Raw genomic sequence first — 22,439 nt, 5'->3', positions numbered from 1 at the left:
TGCTAAAAGACTTGCCCTTTAAACTGTTTTCAGTCTAGATCTAATTTCAAACAAAGTTATAGTTGTGTTCTCTGCAACAAGCAGCATATGAATGGAAATTAGAGCTTTTGAAATTTTGCCTACTTCTTCAATGTTTACTGTCTTGCATATATCATTCTAGTATGGGAAGGGGCAGTATCTCTGGTGTGGGACATGTGTTCCTTCTGGGTAGTTTGTGCGCTCAGCTCTGGGCTCCAAGAAGCAAAATAGAGGAATGGTATTTGACTACTGAATGATATTTATATTTTCCTTCCCTGGTGTGGTTATTGCTGCCTTCTAGATTGCCTCCATTTTGGGCAAGCTGTAACTTCTTTGATTTGACTTCCTGTTGTCTTTATAAACCATGCAAATAATGATGGCTATCCCAAGAGGCTATGTTATCATAATGGTAGTTTGTAAAGAAAACTACCTTTACAATGTATTACGACCATACATAGTAGCAAAGGTATATCGGAAGGGGGCCTCTGGATTCCTCCATTCATTAGGCTTTTAGCATATGCAATATAGGTAATGTTTGGTGATCCAAAATGTATGTGCAATGTAAATATATGCTATACACCAGGGTTTCACAAACTTGGATCTCTAGCTGTTTTTGGACTATAACACCCATTATCCCTAGCTAGCAGGAGCAGTGGTCAGGGATGATAATTGTAGTCCAAAAATAGCTGGAGACCCAAGTTTGGGGAAGCCCTGCTTTGCACATTCTGCACATGTAAAATAGGAAGATAGCTACTGGCCTTTCACTTATATACCAAGCCAGTGACACTAGCATTTTAAACTTACTGTGTATGGCAACAATCACAGAGCTCCTGAGCTGGAGAAGAAGCTATTTGTGTAACAAAGGAACTTCCTCATCCAGTTATGTACCTTGCCCAAATCAGCTATTAAACCATGTTCCAAAATACTTAAATCTTAGAGGTGGAATGAGTAACAGCATAGCTTTGGTGTGTCCACAAGTTAACTATCATTTGCGGGAAGAACAAGAAAGGAGGAGGCAGAATTCATTCCACTCTGTATATAAATCATAGCTGTCATACTAACTTTGATCTTGCAAACTTTGCCAAACATTTATAAAATAAATAATAATACAGATGTCCAGTTAACACATAATATTAAACCAAACTGGTTGTGAATTCTTAAGAGTATTAAAATGTAAAATATAAATTACACAAAAGAGAGATAATGTACTGTAGTAAGACAGGGTTGGGTTGTAATTTTACTTCAGAGAAATATAGACAGTAACTCTTTTAATTTTTTTTAAAATTTTTAAATAAACTTTGTAAATATTGAAGAATTGAACAATAAAGAGATTCTCTTATTAACCAACAATCCATATAATATGTTAATCCTAGCAGTACTATCTTTTAGGATGTGCCCAGCGCTGCCTGAATATTTTTAGAAACCAACAAATATTGTGAATTTTAAATGGCTAGTGCAATTTGTGAGTTTGGACCCATCATGCCAAAAATTATGTCTAGTTGCTCCAAAAGCATGTTTCAGTCCACCATCTTGATTAAAAATGAATCAAACATCCAAATGGCATCTTGGTGGTGATGAAGTCTTCCATCCCCACCACTGGAGTACAATGACTGGTTTTGGTAATGATATTTCAAGATGCAAGCAAAACTATGTCAAATAAAGGGCAAAGACAAGTTTCAATGACATCCAGACTTCGACAAACAGCACTGTCCCCACCTTAGAAACCCTCTGCCAAGTATGGCAGTGTTACCTACACAGGTATCTAAATGTATAGTGAACAACCAAATGGACAGACAAACCTTTTTCCAAAATATCTAGTAGATATCTTGGGAACAAAGCTCTGGAAATTCTATTTCTTGATCCTACAAGCCACAACATTGTGTGAAGGGATTTCAGAGATTTGGTGGGCTGGGGCACACAGTTTTAAGGGGGTGCAATTCACTGGAGTTCTCACACAAGCCATGATCTCTCCCCACCCCACCCCTAAATGCTGTATTCTGAGATGCATTTGTGGACTGGGGGAGATTATGTACAAGGTTATCAATAACGTGGATGGTGCGATTCTATCAATAACTTCACTCCCCCAAAAAATACCACTTGGAAGAAGACATTGGAAGGGAAAAAGAAGATACCCACTAACCAATTATCACTGAGAAGAAACTCCATTTAGTGTCTTGTCCCCAAATGCAATGATATACTTTTCCCGCTGCTACATTTGTGTAAATAACTTTTTGATGTAATTGTAAAATGTTTCAATTTTTCTTTTTGGTAGGTTTTGAAAGTATTTTAGAAGGGCTTTATGGACCAAGGCTACGAAGAGACCTCAGTTTATTTGAAGGTAAAAAAAGTTTGAAGTGCTTAAAGGCTACCTTTAAATAATGTGACAATTTGAAGCATGTTTTGAAAAATAAGTAATTGTGCTGGGGAATTTTAGTGTTTGTTGTCTTTGTTCTGTTCTCTACAAGTGCTTTTCCATTTCTTTTAACCTTCATTTAAGATTAGTTTAACATCCTTGATTTAACATAAGTGTTCCTGATACTTTGTTCACTTTAGAATATTGACACTTTTAGTTTCTTTTTGGGGTGTTACCTTATGAAAGGAATAACAGGAATCGGTGTACTGCTAAGATTATTTTTGAACTAATTAAATATGATAAGAGTAATGATTTTGCACTATTATCATAACTGAATAAAGTCTCACTTTTCTGAATCCTGTGCAAATGTATATTTGTAAAAATATATTTCTTTTAACAAATTATTGTTTAATTAAAAAAAAACTTTTTAAAAGAGAGTTGGTGCAGTGGCTGAGGACTAGATTCCAGAGTCGTCAGAATCAAGTAGTAAAGCTTTTCCCATGTTTATGGCTTCAACGCTATTGCTTCTGCCATTAAAAAAGATGTTAACAGGGAAAATAACAAGAGACTTCAAAGAAGTCAGGAAGACTACTTTTTGGGTGCCTTGCACATCAGTCTACTTGTTCTCTGTGTTGGGATTTGTTGATTTTTCTCTACTGTGATTGGAAACTGCTTGGAAATGAGTTGTCTGGACAGGGCAGAGAGGAATAGAAGTGGCCTTGGTATGCATATTCCAAGGCAGGAGCAGGTAGGGCCGGGGCAGTGAGATAGACTTATGGGCAGAATGCTGGTAGACATTTGAGGGTTATCTCCCCTTCCCCATCTCATTGTCGTAGCAGCATCCCTTTTGTTTTTAAGCTTCTGTTTCTCAATTCAGGTCCATTAATAGATTTCATTCTTGATTAACATACTAAGCTAGCGTTTATCACAGAAGCCTGGTCAGATGATGCTGAGTTAAAAGTCAGCTTTACCCACTGGATTTTTCTGTGTTGCAGTATATTAAACCTATTAAACCTAGAAGACGGGTAGTGAAGAATGCTGGTAGTGTTGTCTGTTGCAATTTCACCATTTAAAAGTTCTCTGGCAGTCATTTTGAATGTTCTTAAGGGTCAGTGTTAGAGACAAAACTGGGCTTCCGGTGGATGTATCACCCATTCTACAGTCCAACAGTATTGCTACCTAAGTTAGCTGGACGGTCTCAGTTTCCTAGGATTGTTTTCTGAGGGATGTCATCCATGCTGAGATCTACCGATACTTGTCATGTTAGTATTTCATGAACTCCATGACAGCTGTGAGTCTGTCTGTTAATATCTGTCACCACTCAAGTGTCTGGACACAGTCTTGCTTTCATGTTTTGTGTTGATTGGGATGACAGTGATCCGAAGGTGGAATAACTTGTTATGGTTCTTTTGTCATGGCTGCAAAGCTACTTGGTAGGGTTTAGGCTTAGTGGACTTCCCCTCCTCTGTAGATATGGTTACCTACCTAAATACGCCACCTGCGGAGACTGACAAATCAAGCTGGTTTCCTAAAAGTTGTAGGGGATTTTCATGCCATTACAGCTGACATTCCTCTTGAAACATAGTGATTTTTGGAATTAGGAAATAGTCCAAGATGCTGTATTACTCCTGAGCATCCTCTCCTGTTGGAAAACACAATGGTAGGAACAATACAGGAAAATTAGTGAGGCATTTCACCAAAGACCGGACTAAAGCCATTTAAAGTTTCCTTTCATTTTGTAAGTTGTTTGTTTAATTTAAATATTGATAGCATTTTCACATCTTGGCTGTGAAGTCAAGACAGTACCTCCACTTACCTACATCTTGAACAGCAATATGAAGAACATAATAGTGACCTAGTTTAGGAGATTGGAAAGGTTCTCTGAGATAATGTATATGAGGATGGCAAACATGTCTTCCCCTCTTCTGCTCCAGAGGATTCTGAACTACAGTCCTCATTATCCCATTATGACCATGCCAGCTAAGGCTGATAGGAGTTGTAGTTCAGCAAAATGCAGGACTCATTGATTCAGCATACCTGATGTTTGTGGAACTCAACACTCATAAAAAGCATTATAAATGCTAAGCATTATTATTACTTTCATATAGTTGCACTGACATTCTTCTTGAAGGAAAGGAAGATACTAATTGGCCAGTACACAGTAGTCATCTGTCAATACCCATTTTCCAAATGGAATGGCTTGCCTCTTTGAAATGCCGTCCTGGTGAGATATGCCTAATGCCAACTTTGTTTTCTTTTAGGCACCAGGCAGAAATTAGATTGATGACCCAATCATTTAAAACATTTTTACTATGTTAAATAGCAACTCTCATTTGCCCACATTTTAAACTCTCAATTTATTGCACTTTTACCTGCTGGTTTTTTTTTAATTGTTGTCTATATGCTGAATAGTTTATTGTTCTTTGTGTTGTTTTTAGTCTTTGTAAACTGCATTGAAAGGCAATATATAAATGTTTTAAATAAATAAATAAATAAAATGTAACAAATAATATAAAAAGAAAAAAAATCTGTAAATATTTGCTTAAGGGAGCATAGATTTTACTTTACGTACTAGTCTAGCAAGATATACAATCCTGCCATCTAAACATTTTAGAGCCCCATTTATTTCAGTGAAAAATATTTAAGAGATAAATGAGATATCAAAATGTTTAGGTTTCATAAAATCAGGATGATTTTATATGGAGAGATCTTGAAAAATTTGACATGATAGAATTTAGTGTTATTAAGAGTTTTCTCCTGCTACTAATTAAAGACAGTAAGGTATGGTATATTGTATAATTCAGTTGGAACTAATTTATGGTGACACAATTATTTTCTATAATTAAATTGCCCGTCCTAAGATAGATACAGTATGGGATTTTCTAGTTTGTTGCTTTTCCACCATATATACCTGTTGAATTTAGTCCCTTTGGGATTTCTATAGACTAATAGGTGCTAGAAAATGTTGTTTTATTTATTGGAGTGCAGACTCCAGCGAAGAAAATACACAGTGCTGTGTTCATTTGTTTTGATCTTTAAACAGCCAACATTTTCTTTAGTAGCAACTCAGCTGCATTGCCCTACCAGCATCTGCTGCTATCTTGCTTATACTGTCATGCCCCTTGTCTTCCCCCAATTGGTTGACTAAGCAGGAGCTGACAATGGCATTTTCATCACCTCCTTAACAGAGTACTACTCTGCCTTCTAGGTACTAGAAAAAATCCTAGTGTTAGAAACAGAATTGGCTAGTGCTAGACTCTTAGTCTTTATGCTAGTATGTTAAATTTTGTAAACAAACACAACCCAATCTGAATGAAGTATGGAGAAACATTCAAAGTTCCTGAAAGCAAATACAGTGGTACCACGAGTTACAAACGCTTCAGGTTACAAACTCTGCTAACCTGGAAGAGCTACCGTATTTTTCGCCCCATAGGACGCACCGCCCTATAGGACGCACCTAGGGTTTTTTGGGGGGGGAGGAAATAAAGGGAAAAAAATTATCCCCCCCCCCAGGCACGGGGCTGGCGCAGGGGAAGCCCGAGCTTCCCCCGACCCCAGCCCCCAGAAGAGCCTGCTATCCGCAAGCATAGGGAGCGACACCCGTCTCCCCAGGTTTGCGGACAGCTGTGCGAAGCCCGAGCGCGCTGAGGCTTCCTAATGCAGGCAGCTCTGCGCAACCCTCCGGAGCCCGGCGCAGCTTGGCGCCGGGCTCTGGAGGGTCGCGCAGAGCTGCGCGGACCCCGGGAGGGCAGGCAGCTCTCCACGACCCTCCGGAGGCCGGCGCGGCTTGGCGCCGGAGGGTCGCGCAGAGCTGCGCGGACCCCGGGAGGCAGGCAGCTCTGCATGACCCTCCGGAGGCCGGCGTGCCTTGGCGCCGGGCTCCGGAGTGTCGCGCAGAGCTGCGCGGACCCCGGGAGGGCAGGTAGCTCTGCGCGACCCTCCGGAGGCTGGCGCGGCTTGGCGCCGGGCTCTGGAGGGATGCGCAGAGCTGCACGGAGCCCGGGAGGGCAGGCAGCTGTGTGCGACCCTCCGGGGGCCAGTGCGGCTTGGCTCCGGGCTCCGGAGGGTCGCGCAGAGCTGCGCGGACCCTGGGAGGGCAGGTAGCTCTGCGCAACCCTCCGGGGGCCGGCGTGGCTTGGCGCCGGGCTCCGGAGGGTCGCGCAGAGCTGCACGGAGCCCGGGAGGGCAGGCAGCTGTGCGCGACCCTCCGGAGGCCGGCACAGCCTCTCGCTCTCCAGGCTTCAGCGAAAGCCTGTATTCGCCCCATAGGACGCACCCACATTTCCCCTTCATTTTTGGAGGGGAAAAAGTGCGTCCTATAGGGCAAAAAATACGGTACCTCAAGTTAAGAACTTTGCCCCAGGATGAGAACGGAAATCGTGTGCTGGCGACCGCAAGAGGCCCCATTAGCGAAAGCACACCTCTAGTTAATAACAGTTTCAGGTTAAGAACAGACCTCTGGAACAATTTAAGCTCGTAACTAGAGGTACCACTGTAACTTGTGTTTCACATATCACATATTAGAGGAGAGAATACATCTCAGTGTGTTCAATAGAGTGCGTTATATTGGAATCCTATGCATGTTTATTCAAAAATAAGTTTCATGGGGCATACTCCCAAGTTAGGTAGAGGTAGCAGAGGTAGCCAACATGAGGGCGTCCTGGGGTTTGGGATTGCAGCCTTAGTCATTCTTAGTTTCCACTGAAATCTGGAATTTAAGTTTTGTCATAGTTACTTGCACTTAGGCTCCATTGAAATAAACAGAAAAAGTCACTAATCCCCTTGGGCTCCAAACTAATACAGTATATCTTTTTGAAAAGAATGTGCTGTGTACATATGCAATCTTCTCATGGTGACAGCTCATTGTAAAAGTATCTCTTCTTAAGAATAGTTAAACAGATAATTGCTTTGGTAGTAGTCAATTATAAGTTTCTTTAACACTTTATTTTTATAATTTTATTTTAATTTCCCCCTCTAGACTGTGAACCAGAAGAAGTGGCTGACTGGTCTATGGATGAAAAATGTTCCTTTTGTAATTTACATAAAGACACAGTCAGTGTGAGTATGTGTGCTATAAATTGTTGAAAGAGATGGTTTCTAATATATTTATTAAAATCTTATTTGAATACAAATTATTTTACAGTATAAAAGAGCTGATGAATGCATATTTTTAAAATGGAAAGCCTTCTTAGAGACTTCCGGGTTGGCGCCATCGCCGAATGGCGGACTCCCTCCGAGCTCCGGAGGGAGCCGGCTCGGCAGGGGCTGGGTTTTACCGCACCGGCGATGCGGGGACCCTTAGAAACCACGGCCACGGGGGCCGTGGACTTGGAGACTCGGCTAGCACCGCTAGCGCCCTCCCGACTCGTGAAGGAGCCTTTTTAAAGGCTACGGATCGGGTGCCGGGGAGAAGCGTGGTGCTTTGAGTCCTCTGCCATCCCTGCCGAGCGAAGCCGCATGCCATCCGGCGGAGAGCGCTGACTTCTTCCATTGAGAATTTGGACTTTTAACAACAACCCGTGAGTAAATTGGAAATCGGGTTTAAAAGAAGAAAAATTTTTTGGATTTGAGATGAGCGGGGGGGGATCTAAAAAGGAAGTCAGTCCCCCTCCCTATTGTAGACATTTTAAAACAAGGATTGGGAAGCCAAGGCCCAAAAAGAACGGTATCTTTGCTAAAATCAAGAATTCCATGATGGGAAAGTACAAGAATTGTGCTGGAGGAAGAATTGAAGGAGAAGGAAAATGCACCCCCCTCCCTGGGAACCGGGGCGATTGAGGAGTGAGCCTGGTGAAAAGAGCCGGTGATTTTGACAGCTGTCAAAGTAGCTGTCAAAGTCGGAATTTTAAAGAGGATTTTATTACAAGGACCTTGCTGGTCAAATTTGTTACAACTTGATATAATTTGTTAAGACTTGAATACAAAATGGCGAAAATACGGAGAACAATCGGATTTTTGGAAACAAAGTTACAACAACCCCCCTAGAGGAGCTTCGGGACATTACAAAGATGGGCGTAAGCCGGGAAAAATACAACACTTCGGAATTTCACAGAACTGGTTATCTCCTGGGAAAGCTGCAAAACTGAAACTGAATCTCGTCTACAGGGTGTTTAGACTAAAAGGAGACAACAGAATATTTTACTGAAGAAGGAAGGGACTGAACGCAAGTTTTTGTTCCTGAATAACAACAACCCATGTAGAGTTACTAAACTTCTGAATAAGAAAGTTTTAGCAGCGGAACAAGAGGAAGCTGGACTATAACCTTGAAAGAACAATGGGGGGAATTTTATAATTTGACATTTTTAAAGATTTAGGAATTAATTTTTAAAAAGTAATCCTAAAAATGGGAAATAATTCTGCAAGGAGTTGGGGGAAAAATGGGATTGATGGACTTAAGACTTTCAGGCTGGAAACATAGATTGGAGGATAAGGGAAATTAAACCGGGGAAGGGGAGGGAGAATTAGAATCCAAAGGCTTGCAACTATTTTCTGAATTGGTTTTCTTTTTTCTAATATATTTCTTATTTTTTTATACTTTTATTCTGTGTGCTTTTACTTTAATGGGAAAAAAGGGGGACATTGTGGAAAGAAAAGGGGGCGGGCTATGGGGAGAGATCTTTTGCTTTTTTTTATCAAGGGTGTTGCATAAGGTTTGTATAAATTTAAATTTGAACAATGGGGTATATAAATTGTGCTTTAAATCAGAAACAGAACTTGTGGAAACAACAATATGAAAGGGGAATACGGTAGGGGTGGGGGAAGGGGGGAGTCCCAGAAAGTGGATGTTTGAAAATAAGGTTCTGAATGTATCTTCATAATTTCTTTTCTTCTCTTTCTGTATTTTGGAAACTTTAATAAATATTATTTAAAAAAAAAAAATAAAATGGAAAGCCTTCTTAATCTTAGTCACTATTTGTAAACTTTTAGAGCCATAATTTACCCATATTTAGAAGTGTTCTTTATACCTTTTAGGATCATACGACAATTATTGGTTCTTTGCAGTCAACACCTACAGAGGAACTATCATCTCAGGGCCAGTCCAACACTGATAAAATTGAGTGCCAAGCAGAGAATTACCTAAATGCACTCTTTCGCAAGAAAGGTAATATTACTTCAATTGATGTCATAATTGATTGTATTTGTCTAGTAATTCTTTTGAATCACTTTCAACACACAACCCTGCAATTGGATATTGCCATCCCTTTGCAATTTTCCTATGTTCTGCCATTGCCAGTCTGTCCCAGGGTAGCTTTATATTCTTCTTTAAAAATTTAAAACCTTTTCTAATGGTAAGCATTTCTGATTCACTTACCTTATGCTAAAGCTACTTTAAGTGGGAACTGATTATGGAGTGGGCCTCCCTTTTGGTTGGCATAGAACTGTATGCAGGATGGTCCTGTATCTATGCTGGAGCTACTTGTGGAGAGCAAAGGGAGAGTAGTTAGCAGTAGTCCGCAGCTGGAACACACACATTTCATAGATTGCATGGCTGTGACTGTTTCCATAATTTCTTGCCTTTTTGAGCATATATACACTAGGCTTTTCAGTCAAGGGCATGCATGGTGGTGTACACCTCTGCTTTCCAGGCATTGTTTAGCACATAATATATAACTGCAATATTTCAACGTACATGATTTTCTGCCTGAGAATCCAAGAGTAATGACAGCTTCTGGAGCATACCAAGATTATGCATCAGATCCTGTAGGGCTAAACAAAAGCCAATCAAGTGTGGGTACCTCATTTACTTTGCAGGAATTTCTAGATCTAATAATCTTCATGTTGTCTTCAATTTTAGTTTGTCAGCTTTCATGTAATATATGCATGACTATATACTCTTGTGCCAATTAGAGCTGGGCAATGTATTGATACATTGTCAAAAATCAGTTTGAAGTTCACGTTGTGGTAACACTTTCATAATTTTCAACGTGGTGATATATCGCGAATCACAGTGTGTGTGTGTGGTGTGGGGAAAACCGTGAAGCCAGTTATCACGGTGCCTTCTGTCTCTGTTGCTCTGTACCATAAAATAACATTTGTAAAAATATGTTAAAGGTAAGTAAATATACCCCTAAGTCAGTGATGGCCAAACTTGGCCCTCCAGCTGTTTTGGGACTACAATTCCCATCATCCCTGACCACTGGTCCTGTTAACTAGGTATGATGGGAGTTGTAGTCCCAAAACAGCTGGAGGGCCAAGTAATAGCAGTTTCCAGGACATTACCCTGTTCACCTCTACATAGTTACATCCTTATTTCAGACATCATGTTATATTGGTATATCACAATGTTGAAAGCCAGACATTGTTCAGCCCTAGTGTCAATTAAGCGTTTCCTACTACAGTATTACATGTTTCTGCCTATTTTTGTAGTAGCAAACATCGATCCTTAAAATCAGCTTGCAAGTGGGTCAGGGATATCGCTTTATTAATACCTTTTTTTTTGTAAGCTACCTTGAATGGAAAAAATGGTGGGATATAAATACTTTTTGAAAAGTAGAGTCATACCTCAGGATAAATATGCTTCAGGATAAGTATTTTCGGGTTGCGCTCCGCGGTGACCTGGAAGTAACGGAGCGCATTACTTCCGGGTTCACCGCTCACGCATGCGCAGACGGTCAAAATGACGTCGCACACATGCGTAGAAGCAGCGGGACGTGCAGGCGCGTCTTACGTTCTGTTCAGGATACGAATGGGGCTCCGGAACGGATCTCATTTGCATCCCAAGCTACCACTGTAGATTAATGTCCTGCTCAGATGATAGCAGTATTTCAGAATGCATGGGCAAAGTACTTTCTGCTGGGTACTAGGGTAAGGGGTGAAGGTTGTCTATTCATGGAAGCTTCTCCTGCAAGATTCCTGCAATGCAGGGGGTTGGGCTAGCCGACTCTTCCAATTGGTTCCTTCCAATTCTATGCAGTTGAGGCCTTTCTAGCCCAGATTTTCTGTATTTTGAGAGCTGAAGAAGCAGCTGCCTTTTCGGCATTGAAGATCTTAGAGCAGAAACTAGATAAATATTTGACTACAAGTGCGATTCTCTTGTGTATATTTGTATTCTTTCTTCGGGATTTTAGCCCTTGAGTTTGTTGAGCCGACAGGACTTACAGAAAATGTTGAATTAACTGCTATTATTTAAATAAGTGAAATCTGTAGAGCATAGATCAGGGGTCAGCAAACTTTTTCAGCAGGGGGCCGGTCTACTGTCCCTCAGACCTTGGGGGGGCGGACTGTATTGGGGGGGGGTGAACGAATTCCTATGCCCCACAAATAACCCCAGAGATGCATTTTAAACAAAAGGACACATTCTACTCATGTAAAAACACGCTGATTCCTGGACCGTCCGCGGGCCTGATTTAGAAGGCGATTGGGCCGAATCCGGCCCCCGGGCCTTAGTTTGCCTACCCATGGCATAGACGGACAACTTTAGAAATGTTCCATTGGAGTATTAAGTCTTGATGCAGACGGATAAAGCAAATGCAGTAAATGTGTTTATTCTAATTCATATGTTTATTTGCTATTATTTTCCTACAGATCTTCCTCAGAACTGTGATCCTAACATTCCCTTAGTTGCTCAGGAATTAATGAAAAAGATGATCCGTCAATTTGCAATTGAATACATTTCAAAAAGTAGTAAAATGCAAGAAAATAGAAACGGTTCGTCATATGAAACAAGTCTGATATGTAAAGGTATCCAAATGAACCAAACAGAAAATTCATTTCAGGAAGAACAGGATAGCCCTCTAGACCTCACTGTGAATCGAATACAAGAGCAGAATACTCAGCAAGGTAAATTTCTTTTTTGTTGTTTGTTTGATGTGATTAGAAATGAAATTCATTGAGTTTTATGATAAATAAGAAAGCTATCTTGAATACAGTTTCAATTACTATTATCTATACAAAATAATTTGTAAAGATAGGTGCCACAGTCCTCAGATCATACATGAGTCTCTTGCACGTATGGCCGCACCATATTTAAATGAGCAGATTTTAAACACACCTGTTCACATTGAGTTTTTAAAATGAATTGAGAACCTCTAGGAATATATCTCTTAAGTAGTTGCTGGAGTAGGGCCATTAAAATGTAACCAGTTTGTAACCAGTTGCTGTGGGAATCATCCACATCCTTCCTTTGCCACCAGCACTTCCCATAGACTCTGAATCCAAGTGAAAGCAAGCAAGAGGGAAGCAAGATTACTGTGCTTATTGTCCCACACACAGCATAAGAAAAGCACAGATTTTCTTCCCCTGCTGCAGCTCCTAGATACAAAGGCCCAGTGAGAAAGTCCAGTGAGAGAATCACAGCCACTGTATCAGGTTCTGTGGCTTCTGCCTTTAAAGACCTGTAAAAAGAGAAAACAGATTGATGGGAAGGGTAGCCAGCCCTAGCTTACTGCCCCTGAAATCGCATGTGCTGGCTACACCTGCAGTGAAAATTGTAGAGGACAATATAATTTGCCACTTGGGTGCTTACCCATGGAAAGCTGCCAGCTACTTAGTGCAGGCAAGTGGCAAATTACAAGACTGAATTGCGTATTTCTGCTAAATGTGCTGTCAGCCACAAATGAAGATTGAAAGTATAGTTAGTTGGGCATAATGATTAACCTTGATGTTCTTTCAGAGTTGTAAGCATCGTTCTCTGTTTTTGTTTTTTAAAAATCCCTCTTAAATTGACCATATATCCAAATCAAACCAGGAAGGGACAGCTCACATGAAGTTCATTTGTAATTTAGTTCTAACCAGGACTTCATGAAAGAAATAAGGAGATAGTTCTTCCAAAGTCAGGTCACTGATTTCAGTGAAAGAGAGTTAAGTATTGCAGCTTCTCCATGTAAATTAGTGCCTCTTTAAAGTTATTTATTTAAAAATGCAGAACAAAGAGTTAGCAGTAACCATTTTAATTTCAAAATGCCATTAAAGAGAATTAATACTGAGCAAGTTAGCATCCTTAGGTCTTAATTATCCTTTTGTTGGATGGATTAATATATGGACTTTTGCAGACACAAAATAAATTGTTGGTAGTATATAAATGTCTTGTCTTTATTCCATTGCTATAGCCTCTTTAAATAGAAGGAATAAGACTGTTCACAGACATATACTTATTTAGTGAAAATTAATTTATTTTGTTGTATAAATTTTCTGTATATGTATGTTTTACTTTAGAAGCCAGCATTTAAACTTGCCTCTTTTTGACTTTCAACATTGGGGGTGGGGGTTTGTAGTAGGAGTCATACTTACCTGTGTTAATACATCTTCTCTACAGCTGCTGTTTTCATTTTCAGAAAATGCCCTTTCTGAAAATGTGTAGTTTTATTCCAAGCAGCATGATGGAGTTGGGGGTTGCATGATGGGGTTGGGGGTTGCAGCAGCTGAACGAATGGGCCATGAAGCAGGGGATTTCTCTTTAGCCTAAATTTCAGATATCTTAATGAGTAGAAGAGGGGTAGGACTGCACTGAGCAATGAAGATTGAGGGAGTAAAATCTAATACCCTCCAGGTGTGTACAATGCCAAAGAGCAGTGAAATGGGTTGTAAGCATGTTATTGATACTTCTGTTGTACAATATAACAAAGTCAAATGGCTGAAAATGCTGACAGGTATAAATTTTATATATCATATTAACGATGGCTGTTATAAAAAGTAGTTATTAAAGACACTTATTGAAATAATAGCTTGCAGCTCAGCCAGGCAGATGAAGATGATGTCCTATAGGCCTCAGGAGTGGGGATTTGGTCCAACTATCGTACTGGATCCTTAATTTCCTTCCTGGCTGTGGGTCAACTTTGACAGGTGCCCAGAATTGCAAATACACCTGTTCACCACTTACTTTGGTCAGACCTTGCTATTCCCCCACTTTTCCTATCAAATACCTAAAGAGTACTAATGACCAGGCACTTCTCAGGATGGGTTACAGACACTTTTACTCATTTCTGATATCTGAAATTTAAGCTAAAGAGAAATCCCCAATTTCCAACCCATTTGTTCAACCTGTACTTTGAAATGGCTGAGTATCTGTAACTATCTGCCAATATATTCTCTTTAAAGCTATATAATTAAGGATATGCCTCCCAGTGCTTTTGTGCTAAGCTGCAGCATTTTTCCTAAGTTAAACATGGCATGCACCCAGGGGCGTCTTACCCATAGAGGGGCGCCAGGGCACCAAGTTCTGGAGGGCGCCAGGGAAGAGGCAGAGGCTGGACGTGGCGCCTCCCAGCATCAGCTCGTCGCCCTCGCCCGCCTCCTCCATGCCGTGGCGAAGCTGCGCCCAGAGCCTCCGTCTGCCATGGCCACCGCGGCACGAAGCGGCCAGCTGAGCCAGGAGATGCCACGTCCACCCTCCGCCTCTTCCCCGCTGGAGGAGCCGCCCTCCAACTGCTGCCCGCCTCCTCCAGCCCGCCGGCAGTGCCATCCTCCCTTAAAAACTCTGGGGAAGGGGGGGGCACCGCCAGAGGGAGCTTTGCACCACGGCGCCAGATATGCTTAATACTACCCACTATTGTGCCACTGCCATGTAATTATGAACATGGCAGTATGAGAAGTAGCTTTCTGTCATCTCATTATGTAGCTCATTTACTCATCTTAATGGTATATAGTCTAATTGCATAATTTATATATATCTGCCATCAGTTGAATGTAAAACATATATGTAGCAGAATGAGATAGTAGGATGGGCAGTATCATTTCAGGTTGCTGGTGGGCAATCACATTTTTAAATGTTCCTGTGTGTAAAATCTTCCTGCAATTAGAAGGTTAGCACATTGTGAAACAGACTGGATTAGTACCTTTCTCTCTGCTATGCTAGGTTTTAACTTGCTGGAAATCGGTAAAGAGACCCCTGACAGTTAAGTCTAGTCGCGAACGACTCTGGGGTTGCGGCGCTCATCTCGCTTTACTGGCTGAGGGAGCCGGTGTTTGTCCGCAGACAGGTCATGTGGCATGGATAGGGGAGCATTAAAAAAGCATTCTTCATCTCCAGGCAGAAGTAGTACAGTACATTTTACCACTTTTCTCATTCTGCTGCATGTATAGATCAGGCTTATATGTGGAACTTGGAACCCTATTTGGTCACAGTGCTGGGGGCATACATGACCTGCACCATAGGTCACCAACCTTTCTAGATCTGGGAGCGCATTTTGAAAACCCGATAAACTGTCATGGGCACTCATCACACACCACTACAGCACATGCATGCTCCAAGGGCACTCATATTTCTCTCCACTGCCAGTAATTAGGCTTGAAAGAAATGTTTTAGCTTTTTCAAGCTTAATGGGGAGTAATCTTCCTAGAGAGTGCAGTTGGGGAAGGCATGGTTAACCCTCACTCCCCAGCTGTAATCTACAGGAAGATCACATGCACCTCAGCAAAAGCTAGGCTTGAAAAAAGCCTTCTCTTGGAGCCAAGCCTAATTGTAGAAGGGTAAGGGTGACTTTGAGGAACTGGTGAATGAAGAATTAATCATGTTGACAACCTACAAATTGAGACCTACAATTTGTTAGATCTTACCTACAGCGACCCGACCATTGTACTTCGATGTTTTGTAAAGTTAGAGATAGCAACAACAACAAATCTTTATTACTGTCGTAGACCAGCGTAAGGAGGGAGGGATACAATCAAAAATGAATTTTGTTACTGTAAAGGAAACCTATTACCTAAGTAATCCTTACACTGTTTGCTATTACAATAGGGGATGGAGTGCTAGATCTTTCTACAAAGAAAACAAGCTTGGAACAGTCAGCATATGATGGATCTTGTTCTGAAAATTCTGTGTCTGGGTAAGCAAATAAGCATTATTTTTGTTTTGTTAAACGTAATAAATGGAAATTAAATTTTAAGCTTGAAAACAGATTTCTTTTGTAACCGATTTCTGTAAAATGTTTACTGACACATGTTTTGCTTTTGCCAAAGAGTCACTCATAATTGTGTGTTCATATATAACTCATATGTTTCATTTTGTGTTTTTCACATTTTTCTGTTAAAGAAAAGTTATCAGAACAATCACCAAACTTTACTGAATGCTTACATACATAAGGAAACTAGGCTATTGAAGAAAATTTATTCTTCATGATTTAGAGACAAAGAAAAATATTTACATTTTAATAGTAGAAAGTTTTTTAAAGAAACAGCTATATTCCTTATTGTTTCCTAATGAAAGAGAGAGCTCTTGATGGCCATTCTTGCATTTTGATACTACCACTTGTGTCATGCTGCTGAGAGACCCATTTATTATTAGATGTTTAATGTGCTGAAATGTACTATTTACTGAAATAATAGTTAAATAACAGATATTATAATTTTAGTATCCTTCCATCAATAGCAGGCTCTTTTTGTCAATTGTGCTTTTTGCAAACTTTTTTTTAAAAGACTAACAGTTCAATAGAATTATTCCATGTTGTTTTAAAATTGCTTGTTTTTTCAGATAGTCGTGGAAAAAAATAGATCATTTTATTAGCAATTAGGATGTAAGATTAGGACTTAATTGCAAAACTGAAAAATTAGTTGGATGTCTTAATATGTTTTCTGTTAGTAGTTGCAACGAAGTTTCTATGAGGGGGTTGACTCTTTTATTACTTGTTTAGCGGTAACGTCACGTTTCTACTAACAAAACTCCTTTTGGATGGGGGCATTCAATGGATGTTAAATTGTGTAAAGTTTTTAAGTGTTACTCTGCAAGCATCTGTCAAAAGGGAATTGCAAGCAGATACGAAAGTTATCAAATACTGAGCTAGGATTTAAAGTTCTTGGAAGGGCTGCTGTAGAAGCTGGGGTATCATTTTTGACACATGGTCCTACCAGAACTGTAGCTTTTGCTATGGTAATCAATAGCTACCACATCTCAAAGACTTAAAAGTATCAGAAGCAGTGATGTTACCTAAGCAAGGAGTATAATAAAGGAGTGGACCCTTCCCTTCCATAGCTGTGTGAGAGTCTCTCATGCATCAGTTCACCATCGTTTCATTCCATCCATCCAGGAGACTCCACAGACACAGAGAGGACTATGTGGAAAGAAGTGCTGAGTTTGCAGATGGTTTGCTCTCAAAAGCGTTGAAAGACATTCAGTCCGGAGCACTGGACATTAATAAAGCAGGCATACTTTATGGCATACCTCAAAAAACTTTACTTCTCCACTTAGAAGCCTTACCAGCAGGAAAGCCTGCACCCTTTAGAAACAAAACTCGAGATTTCAATGACAGTTACTCTTACAAAGACAGTAGAGAAACTTGTGCAGTGCTGCAAAAAGTAGCCTTGTGGGCAAAAGCTCAAGCAGAGCGCACAGAAAAAAGTAAACTCACTCTACTTGAAACCTCAGAATTAAGATTCCCAACAGCTTCCAGTTACCTCCATCAGTTAACTCTACAAAGAATGGTCACTCAGTTTAAAGAAAAAAATGAAAACGTACAATATGAAACTTCAGCTCCAACAGTACAGTTAAAAATTCCACAGCTAAGAATCAATGCTGTGCCCAAACAACAGCCTGATAGTGCTGGACTTCTGGATGTTATGTACCATGTTTCCAAAACCCCATCAGTCTTAGAAGGATCAGCTCTTCAAAAATTGAAAAATATACTCCCAAAACAGAACAAAATCGAATGTTCTGCATCTGTAACTCAGTCAAGTGTTGATTCATACTTTCTGCATGGGGACCTCTCTCCTTTGTGTCTTAATGCTAAGAATGGAATTGTTGATGGCACCTCTGAATCCACAGAAGATGGTTTAGATCGCAAGGATAACAAACAGCCAAGGAAAAAACGTGGTCGCTACCGACAATATGATCATGAAATAATGGAGGAAGCTATCACAATGGTAATGAGTGGAAAAATGAGTGTTTCCAAAGCACAAGGAATATATGGGGTACCTCACAGCACTTTAGAATACAAAGTTAAAGAAAGATCTGGAACGCTGAAGACTCCGCCGAAAAAGAAACTCCGATTGCAAGACACTGGGTTATTTAACATAACGGATTCAGGGACTGGCACCTGCAAAAATAGCAGCAAGCCTATATAGTTTCATTTGTTAGAAACCTCTGTGTGCGTGTGTGTGCGTGCGTGCGTGCGTGTGTGTGTATGCGGCTGTGTTCAACATACACACATGAGAAACAGAAAAATTCACTTAGACAGAAGACAAATTTTACAGTTCAGAAACCACATACATGCCTTTTTGAAGAATAACTTTATTCAGGGTTTTCACTGTGGACAAAATGATAGAATCGATCACAATTGTGATAGTTTGTATTTAATATAATCCTTGTACAAATAAGTGAAAAAGATTCAGGTTTTATTCAGTAGTCAATAGCATAAAATGTTTGGAATAACATGTATTTGTCACGTGAAGCATTTTTTTTTTACTGATGAAGAGTGACCCTAGCCATTCAATAATCCATCTTATTAAGGAAATACATGATTAATACTTTGAAGACATTTATGCCTCAGAATTTTTCAGAAGTTGCAAGTAGCTGAAAATAATACAAATCAAGGGAAATTTAGGGGACAGTGCTAGTTTCTTAACTTGGAAACTAATGTGAAGTATTAGCTGAATATAGAATTTTCTATGGAAGAGAAACTACATAAAGGCTAAACATCTGATATAGATAAAGTTTCATTTTTAAAAGCGTGTGTTAGGTATAAAACTCGGTTCTTTTCATTTTATTGTTGGTTTAGCAAGAAATTGGTGTTTACAAAATATATACTTGTGAAAACTGACAAATTTAGTGTAGCTATAGAATGATTAACTATTAAATAAGATGGAATACTAAAGGCATAAAATTAACTGTTTTCCTTTAGTGTGGAAAATAAGCTAACTTGTAAGGGTTAAAGATGAAAGTTGGAATGCAGATTAGAGCATGTTCATAATGTGCACAGAATGAGCTTGAGAATGGTTATTTTGGTTTAAGTGTGCTGATTAGTTAGTTGGTGTTATGACTACTTACATTTTATTTAAGGATTGTGTAACACTCCTACTGAAAAACCTCACTTGTAACAGTAATGTATTTGCTGCTGTGACATTTCAAAACTTTTTACTTTATCAAAATGAACATCAGGTTTTCATTTTGGTGGGCCGATACATCATCACTTTGCTAATAACCAAATTTACAGTTCAGGGTCTTATAGAATTACAGATATGAAAAAGTGAAACTGTTTCGAATCTTCAGTAACTAGAGATTATTTGTATATTTACTGTTTGGAAGCCGGGCAGTTCATTTTAAATATATAACTTTTCATAGAATCTCAGAGGACCAGTTACCTTTAGATTACAGTTTTTTAAATGAATTTCAGAGTATTCGTACTGGGCATGATCCTTCCCTGCAAGAAGAATCCCTTTGTGTTCATAGATTTACCATGCTCCACTTGGCTCTCCCAGTAAGCACGCAAGCAGTGCACTAAGGCAGCCTGGGAGATGGGATCCCTGTGTGCACCTCCAATTTTTGCAAGCACCAGAGCTTATGTAACTTGACCAAGTGGGGCTGTGTGAATGTCTGGGACACACGTACACATCCAGTCCCGGAAAACCATCCACTGTGCTACCTGTGAGTTCACATGGGCTCAGGGCATAAGCAGAGCAACAGAGTTGCTTTTGAGCCCTATGGAAATTCCTTATGTGTTGGCAATGTGCCCCCTAAGGGAAGGATCATAGCCACTAGATTTTATACTATGTAACCTGGGTATACTGTCAAATCATATCTCATATTAATGGAGACACCCATGGCCTTTTTCATTGAAAAACTAGATTTTTATGGGAAAGCTTACAATTTTCAGACACTGCATTTTGCCATGCATGTGTGACTGAACACGTTCTAAGCAACATTTTGTGTAAGGTAATATTATTTCGACTCTGTGAATTATACCATCTGAATTCACATGCCATTATATTTTAAAAGTATGCTATCCACCTCAGTTGGTAACATTTCATAATAAACTATTGAGAGGGGAATCAACCCTTTCTTTTTGATATTTTAAAAACTGGAGTGACAATATAAAATAAAGGTAACAAAACTGGCCTCTTAGTTCCGTGCTGAATCTTCTTCAGCTCTGTTGCGTATTAGGAAATCTTTTAAAAGCAAAATTCTGTATTAGAGAAATTAAGAGAGCATCAAACATCAGGTGTCCAGGTCATCTTTCATTTTGAAGAACTAAGCCATATTTTTGTCAGGATTAAGATGATTGATTTCTTGTGTCTTTCCCAGTAGAAAAAAAAAGATTACAGGTTTCACTGTCTTTTCTAGAACATTTTACTTGGAGAGCTATTGGGACTTAGTTTACTGCTTAATACATGAGCTGGGATCCTTCTTAGACACCATCATTTCCATCCTTCTCACTACAGTTCCTTTGTCCCCCCTGAAAAATGGTTCCTGAGGGTCAAGAACCTCTGGACCACTGTGTTACGTGACATAAGGGGGGATTCCACTGTGAGAGGATTTCCCACTGATGCACGACTTCTTAGATCTCAGCCTTTTTTTTTTTTAAATTTCTCAGACAATATTAGACTTTAGTCAGAGATATATATATCAAAGACATTACAGTACACTTTTAATATCATTTTAAAAGGTGGCCTGACCAAAAAAGTAACAGGATTCATAAAATCAGGGATCATTTTGCTATTGACTTTTAACAGTGGTAGTTTTATATGTAATATTAATTTTCAGCATTTTAGTACTTGTATTTATTTTTGGTCAGAAATAGTATATTAAAATATTTTTTGATAGTTTGTAGATAATGCTCAACCTGTACGTTTTAAAAAAGAAATGTAATTATTTCTAATGAATGGTCTGAACCTTTGATTATACAACTGAGGAAAGCCAGGGAAATGCATAGACTCCCCTTATCCATCCCTAATGTGTTCTTTTAAAAAGGTTGTTTAAGTTATAATTTTGAAGTACTTTTAAATTCAGTTACCAGATGCTACTTAGAAATTGACAAGTCTCTGAAAATACATATTTCAGCAGACTTTTAAATGAAGGTGAAAGCAAGCCCTACATGCTTTCTACTTATTTGAATGTTTCTCAAGTATTTTATATTAAAAAAAAAACAGTGCCTCTGTTTTTAGAACTACTGCTCAGTAAAGTTGTTTAAACCATTTCTGGTAGCTAATGACTATTTTATATTAAATTAAATTGTATATTAACTTTAGTAATACTGTGTTTTTTTTAGTTGTTTACAGTACAAATACCTGTATTTGTGTGTTTTTTTTAATTGCAGTATTTCCATTGTTGCAGTAATTTAGTAAAACTCTGTGGCTGCCTTGATTTTTGACAGATTTTGTTAATAACTGATTTCTAGGCAATTAGTTCTATTTATGCATAAATCAATTGCACTATAATTCATGAATTATTTATTACAATATTTTCTAATGAATTCCATGTATTTGTCTTGTGTTGTAAATGTACTGTAATTCTGTTTCCTCTTTGTGTTGTTATATTTCTAAATCTGATTGTATGAATTTGTTAATGTGTTTCTGTGTTGTAATTTTTAGTAAAGCACTTCAATGCTTTTGCACATAAATTTACAAAACTGATGTGTCATTGATTTGCTCATTCAGTAAAAAGAAAAATACTTTTATGTTGCCTCATTTGATTTAATCCATGGGCAAGACAACAGTGGTATAACAAGAGCAAAGTTACAATAAGTGACAATTGCACTTTTTACACACTTAGCACAAACATTGACACAGGGCAATATTTTTCATATATGGGCCACTGCCTCTTGCGCAGATTCCATTTATTTAAATGGGATGTGTGCAGGAGAACTTCTTGCTGGATTTCCCCCCATGGTTAGGGAAACCGATCAGTTCTGATCTGCAAATTTTACAAATTCATTTTCACATTTATAATCAGTTTCAATTTCCAGTATTTCATAAATACTTGTATTTTAATTGTAGACCAGATGAGGAAATCCATATTATTATAACATGCTCTTTTAAATGCCCATTTAAAGCCAACACATAGCTTTTAAACTTTTCTGCACTTTGTGGTAAAATAAAATGCATAGGACTAGTGGTAAATCTCATTGCAATTTCCCCTTTAGTGTCAAAACAAAAGTAAAATACTGTTAACTGTGTAGCCTAATCTATGCATGGCACTATATGT

The 22,439-nt window shown here is 39.2% G+C and overlaps 1 protein-coding gene across 12 annotated transcripts in view; it reads left to right on the top strand.

Moving 5' to 3' along the window:
• The window catches only part of LCORL (ligand dependent nuclear receptor corepressor like), a 62,839-nt gene that overhangs the window by 16,830 nt on the left and 23,570 nt on the right, over positions 1-22,439 (top strand). For 5 of the 12 annotated variants that reach the window (XR_014551925.1, XR_014551926.1, XM_083629977.1 and 2 more), the window contains exons 2-6: positions 2,291-2,356; positions 7,350-7,429; positions 9,344-9,473; positions 11,897-12,151; positions 16,044-16,134. Coding sequence is in view for 10 of the 12 variants with exons in the window: in XM_083629977.1 (XP_083486103.1) it covers positions 2,291-2,356; positions 7,350-7,429; positions 9,344-9,473; positions 11,897-12,151; positions 16,044-16,134 (622 nt within the window). In the remaining 2 variants the exon portion in view is untranslated. Of the gene's footprint in view, positions 1-2,290; positions 2,357-7,349; positions 7,430-9,343; positions 9,474-11,896; positions 12,152-16,043; positions 16,135-17,331; positions 21,913-22,439 lie in introns of those variants that run through there. The other 7 variants (XM_083629974.1, XM_083629978.1, XM_083629976.1 and 4 more) reach the window with 4 other exon arrangements.

This window comes from Podarcis filfolensis (genome assembly GCF_964270895.1).
Source record: "Podarcis filfolensis genome assembly, chromosome: 9".
NCBI lineage: Eukaryota > Metazoa > Chordata > Lepidosauria > Squamata > Lacertidae > Podarcis > Podarcis filfolensis.
The sequence above is the reverse complement of the archived record's forward strand: the minus strand, read 5'-3'. Positions and strand labels throughout refer to the sequence as shown.